At 47.5% G+C, this 6,000-nt stretch overlaps 1 protein-coding gene across 2 annotated transcripts; it reads left to right on the top strand.

The window, feature by feature from the left end:
• The first annotated feature begins 1,215 nt into the window (after nucleotides 1–1,215).
• On the top strand, nucleotides 1,216–4,905 carry MIA (MIA SH3 domain containing). Of its 2 annotated transcripts, XM_083160606.1 has the most exons (5): nucleotides 1,216–1,393; nucleotides 1,497–1,754; nucleotides 3,283–3,416; nucleotides 3,484–3,594; nucleotides 4,750–4,905. In XM_083160606.1, exons 2-5 carry the CDS (start codon nucleotides 1,640–1,642, stop codon nucleotides 4,771–4,773), a joined length of 384 nt encoding a protein of 127 aa, XP_083016732.1. In that variant the 5' UTR covers nucleotides 1,216–1,393; nucleotides 1,497–1,639; the 3' UTR covers nucleotides 4,774–4,905. The 2 variants fall into 2 exon arrangements, with proteins under 2 accessions (XP_083016732.1, XP_083016733.1); XM_083160607.1 differs by having other exon boundaries at nucleotides 1,216–1,754.
• Nucleotides 4,906–6,000: the final 1,095 nt, after the last annotated feature.

The raw sequence follows: 6,000 nt of genomic DNA, 5'->3' as shown, positions 1-6,000 counted from the left end.
TCGATGGCCAGTTGCACTATTGGCATCCATGGCAATGGCAACAATGGGCATCCCTACTAGGTAGAGGGAGAGATCACTGGGGTAAATAGATCCAAATCTGAGTATGACGACTTCTAATTACCACCCAGAACCCAGTCTCTCACCCCCAACCTCTAACCATCATCAATAGCTGCATAGGTCCCTCATCCTTATTATCTAACATATTAAACACAGAACACTATACAAACTTTGTGGTGTACGGGTGCTGGATGACTGCCCGACATTGGAATTCCGACTGTTTAAATGTACGATAGTCGGGATCCCAACTGACAGGGGCTATTCTTCCTTGTGGGGGTCCACAACTCCCATAGAGGGAGAATAGAACCCGTGGCGAGCAAAGTGAGCCACCGAACCCACAGTGTGGCAAGCGCAGCGAGTCCATAAGGGGCTTCTTTGCGCTCACCCCCCCCCTGTCAGAACACCGGCAGTTGGGATTCCGATGTCGGGCTACTGACCGTCGGGATCCCAATTGTCGGACCGCCATACCACACCCTTACCGTGGTATTTGTGGCTCTGGTACAACATACTTTTATTGTAACTATGGCCCTTATTCTGGTTGGTGCGGTAATATCCGCGTGCGTTCGTGCCGCCGATGTTTTGTGTCTGCGCATGTGCAGAGGCGTCTCTGCGCATGTGCGAGCAGGGCGTACGGCCAAATCCCGCATGAAATGTGAACACTCCGAACAGGGGGTGGAGAGGGGCGTGAAGGGCTATTTGGGCTCATTACCATATGCGTACGCCCCGCGTTTCATGGGCGTTCCCATGCAAACACTGGGCGTACGTATGGTAATGCGGCCGTGACGCACGTGTAGGGGGCGGACATATGACATCGCCGGATGTCAGCTGCCCGCCCAGATCCCTGCTTTTGCACGGAGAAATACCCGTGTGGTCTGAGGTTGCGGGAGCTGCCTGACCACTCGGTCTGCGACCATCGAATGATGGGGGAGGTTCCCTGAGATGGAGGAGGCGTATTCCATGAAAAATACACGTGCGGTCCGTTCGGACAGCTTCTTGCCGCGTACGGACGGAGTTGGCGATCCGTATGGAAGGCGGGGTTTCGCACGCAAGGTCCTGGCCGCATATTCGGATCCGGCCGCACCGATCAGAATAAGGGCCTATGTCACATCAAAAACCATGCAATACATGTGCTTAATCACAGGCGCTTCATGTAGGGGGAAATAGTAATCAACCCTTCTGACCCAGGATGATCAACCCAGCTAACGAGCCACAGCTTAAGGCCCTCCCAATGTTTTTAAATAGCAGCTACTTGACATGTCCGCTGTAATGGAAGCAATCTGCCCAAACAAAACACTACGGACAGAGCACAGCCTGTAGAAAGATAAACAGCAGCCAAGTAAGCTAATTACACTGCAAATAAACAAAGCCAAAAATGTTTATGTTCAGCGTTTGAACACATTGGCGAATTCTCCTTGTCCTAATTAATATTTACATTCTAGCCTCTGCTGTTGGCTCACTGGCCGGTTTGTACATTTTGAAATACAAGTGGGGAGGTGACGTGAAGCAAGTTTGTAAACCCCAAGGCATGCTGATGCTGGGCTGGTGGACATCCAGTGTCCAGCGTTAGCAGAAAGGCACAGTCATGTATCAGAGGCTGTCATGTCTGGTCCTCTGCGTCCTGCTTGGAATGGTTGCAGGGAGCCGGAAGATGTCAAAGCTGGCGGACAGGAAGCTGTGCGCGGATGAGGAGTGCAGCCGTAAGTACATAGAACTGATGGGGGTTATAATACTCATAGGGGGGAATGTATCACGATGAGAGTTCTATTTCACACGGGATGTGATGGGGGACATCTTAGTAAATGTCCCCCACAATATCAATGCAATCTAATCTATTACCTGAGATTGCTCCAAAACTGCGCTAACAGATGAAAGTGAATTGCTGATTAGAAAAGGTGCACGTTACATCCTTAAAGCAAATATGTTTGTTAAAATCATATAATGTTTCTGGACAGCTACCTGCTCTATGTGAGCATATGGAAAAAGATCAGCCTAGTGTATTAAGTAGACTGGGTACACACTAGAAGATAAATCTGCTGGGGTGCAAACTGCTGGTGCTGATGAAATTTGGGGCTGGTCCGGACCAGTCCAGATGAATGTATGGAAAAAAAGGTTTGGGTCCAAAAACACTGTGGGTTGATATCCGCTGACGCGTTTTGCCGTGTCAAACAGCTTTATCATAGGATCTTTAATAAAGCGGTTTGACACGGCAAAACGCGTCAGCTGATATCAACCCACACTGTTTTTGGACACAATCCTTTTTTTCCATACATTCATCTGGACTGGTCCGGACCAGCCCCAAACTTCATCAGCACCTGCAGTTTGCACCCCAGCAGAGGGAGTACCACCAGCAAAACAGCTATACCACCAAACCATCCTCCATGGTGGACTGAATCCAGCCAGACCAGCCTCATACGCCAAATCGGAGGTGAACAGGAGAGCAGGACTGCACATATTATGCAATGCATGGTGGACGGTAAAAACTTACCGATTTAAAAACTAGGGCATAATAGGAACGGACAGTGCCAATCCTTAAACAGGAACCATGTGGACAGTGCCAATCCTTAAACAGGAACCATTCTGGAGGGGGGGTGCTGTGGGTACAGCTGTCCCGACCTCTGGAAGGGCCCGGGCAGCTCATTTTGCCCCCCGACAGCCTCCACTGTGCTGCCTGCTTCTTCAATGCAGGACGCTGGTGGCCAAGTAAAATGATGCACCGGCTTTTGAGCCAGTCAGAGCTTGTGTACCATTAGCCAATCCGAGCGGCTGCCGGTACACAAGCTCTGATTGGCTCACCAGCCGCTGCTGCATTTTAATTGGCCGCCGGCGTCCTGCATTGTAGAAGCCTGTGCTTCGGGACCTGCAGCAGGAGCAGGAGGGGCCCAAACTGGAAATCAGTCCCGGGCCCCAAATATCCTAGTGGCAGCCCTGATGACCTGGGTCCAACTGTGCACCATTACCAGGGTCGGATTCCCAGGTTATTTATTTTTTAAGGACCATTTTATACCAAGCTGTGGCCTGTGTAATTGTGGTACAAAAATAATATCCTTCAGTTCTAATTCACAGAAGAGTTAGCAACTAGTAAGCCCGCTTGAAGCCAAAGCTTCGAAAGCTAGTCTGCTACCTTCTGTGTTTGTGCATGTGTGAGAAAGAGATGTAGTTTCACTCTCACTGTTACTGCTACAGTATAGCATGCATGCAGACTTACCCTTCTATTCCTACCTACAGATCCCATCTCTATGGCAGTCGCACTGGCTGACTACAACCCCTCCGACTGCCGCTTTATCCCCATCCGACGGGGGCAGACAATGTACATTTACTCCAAGCTAAAGGGCCGCGGGCGACTCTTTTGGTTTGGCAGTGTAAGTATAGTAATATCTATTTCTATATGTACAGAAGTATATGTAACTAATCAGCGGCCCTCCATAGGTGCAAGGAGATGAATATGGGGAGTACACAGCCAAGTTGGGGTATTTTCCCAGCTCCATTGTAGAGGAAGAACACTATCTGATGCCAGGAAAAGTGGACGTCAAAACAGATGTAAGTTACTTTCTTGTGCTTTTATTGGAGGACTCAGGACAATGTCAATGGGGCAAATGTTCATAATGTTCAGTGTACAGGTTCCGCCCAGGACTAGAATGCCCACAACATGCCAATAGTGTCTCCATTGCACACGCATTGACCCAATTGTTATATTCTATCTATCCATGTCAGGGCCACCGACAGGGGGTTGCTGTGGGTGCAGCTGTCCCGGGCCCTGCGCAGCTCATTTTGCCCACCGCAAACCCCCCCCTGACTGGGTGCAGGTCCCGAACCACAGGCTTATTAAATGCAAGATGCCGGCGGCCTATTAGAATGCTACACCGGCTTTTGAGCCAATCAGAGCTCATGTACCGTTAGCCAATCAGAGAGACTGCCGGTACCCGAGCTCTGATTGGCTCACCAGCTGGTGAAGCATTTTAATTGGCCGCCGGCATCCTGCGTTGAAGAAGCCTGTGCTTTGGGACTTGCCTGCTGGGGATGAGGGACTCGGAGAAGGATTTGGGTGGTAAGTGAAGGGAGGGGAGATGAGGGTGAGGGATGGGGGGGGAGATATATGGAGGGGCACGGGCTGGAAATCAATCCCGGCCCCGAAATTCCTAGTGGCAGCCCTGATCTATGTTGTGATTTGCTGTGAATATTAGGGTATGTGGCATCATATAGCACCACCTGCCATGGTCCCCGGATGCACCCTCTGCCCCGCTCCCCGGCCACACTGCCTGCCGGAATGACTGATCATGTAAGTAATTGTGTGTGGTGGTCGGTTTAGAAGGGGGGGGGCTTGAGCGTTCTTTTTTAAATAGGGATGCCGATCCCGGGGATCTCGCGATTGAGCATTTTTCAATCCTGAATACCGGGATTGGCATCCCTACTTCAGATCTATCACTGTGTAGATTCTCGAGGAAATTAGTGTATACGGTAATATTGTTTCTGTCCTTCATAAAGTATATCCTTATCTATTATAAAGTCTGAGAGTTTCTTTTTACCAATATTGGTGAACGTGTAATACAATACTGGGGATAAGCACATAACATATTAGGAATTGAGCCTCTAAATCGTTGTGCAGAGGCCGAAGTTGAATATATAAGAACATGATGATGTTCCCATATTCCATGTCTATGAGATCACCCTGTGCCTTCTATTCTCTATTTTCAGCAATGGGATTTTATGTGCAATTAAATCTGCGACGGAACCACAAATCTGATGAGAAAACCAGATCTTCTATGAATATATGTCTCTTTCTGTGCATTATATACGTCTTTGTACAATATATACTTATTAAATGATAATAAAATACTACCATGCTGCCAACAGTGAATGAGTCATTGATAACAGACAGTAATTAGCTCTTGTCCCAGTAGGTGGACAAAACTTATGTATTTTTATTTTATAATAAGCAATATCACATAAGAGAAACAAAGTAGGAGAATCCTTAATCGTGATGACTCCAGGCAGGATTACACAGGCCTGTTCTCTATGTATATATCTGAGCATTGTCAAATAATATAAAAGGGAAAAGTGGCTCTAAATTGCACACCCTCAGTAATGAAAGGTGCCTTCTGCTGAGAATAAAATGGTTTACACAGAGAGAGAGGGTGCAAATGCACTATGTTATCATTACATTACAATATAATATTTAATAAGAGGTTGTTGGTATATCACTGGCCAGTGATATTGGCCTGCCCACCGATCGTCCAGGTCACCTCTTGTCGAGCAGGTCCCTAACACTCTGGGGTCACCACCTGGGATGCAGGGAACCCCGAAACACGATCCAGCCAAGGACCCCCCAGGGCATCACAATAAAGAATAGGGATAGTAAAGTGGTGAAATTATAAGTATGAAGGTCCCTACTATATGTTTGGAGGTAGAGAGTGTGTGAAAAAAAGAGTGCATACATAAATAATAAACAAACATGATATAAAAAGTGACTGTGTATTTAAGTAGTGATGCCCTGAGACAGTCCAGCCAGAGCGACCCGGGGGCCCCACGCCCAGATGCCAACTCCAAATTTTCTGACACTAGATACAAATAAATAGGACTTACTTGGAATTATGCCTCTGTCTCAGTGCAGTCCATGCTGGTTCCCTGCTTAAAAACATAGAGGGTGGTGGGGGAGGGGTGCCAATCTAGATGAGGCAATCTCAAACCTCAGGTGTGTATTTCTACACATATACATAGTAGGGAAAAGTGGCTCTAAATTGCACACTCTCAGTAATGATAGGTGCCATCTGCTGAGAATAAAATGGTTTACACAGAGATCGTATAGTGCATTTGCGCCCTCTCTCTCTGTGCAAATAATATAAAACAAAGTTTATGTCACTCTAGAGACCTATGCCAACCATTAGCACAAGACTTGTTACATATCCGTTACATATCTTTATGATGTGTAATGCCTCATTTTCACCA

Source organism: Crinia signifera, chromosome 9 (genome assembly GCF_055691185.1).
Source record: "Crinia signifera chromosome 9, ASM5569118v1, whole genome shotgun sequence".
Classification (NCBI taxonomy): Eukaryota; Metazoa; Chordata; class Amphibia; order Anura; family Myobatrachidae; genus Crinia; species Crinia signifera.
Note: the sequence above shows the minus strand (reverse complement) of the source record. Positions and strands in the feature narration are given on the sequence as shown.

What these genes read in the sequence shown, in the direction of transcription:
- MIA (XM_083160606.1), top strand. Translation starts at nt 1,640, where the DNA reads ATGTATCAGAGGCTGTCATGTCTGGTCCTCTGCGTCCTGCTTGGAATG. An exon ending in GACTCTTTTGGTTTGGCAGT is followed by an intron (nt 3,417 to 3,483) that starts GTAAGTATAGTA and finishes GGCCCTCCATAG; the next exon opens with GTGCAAGGAGATGAATATGG. An exon ending in AAGTGGACGTCAAAACAGAT is followed by an intron (nt 3,595 to 4,749) that starts GTAAGTTACTTT and finishes CTCTATTTTCAG; the next exon opens with CAATGGGATTTTATGTGCAA.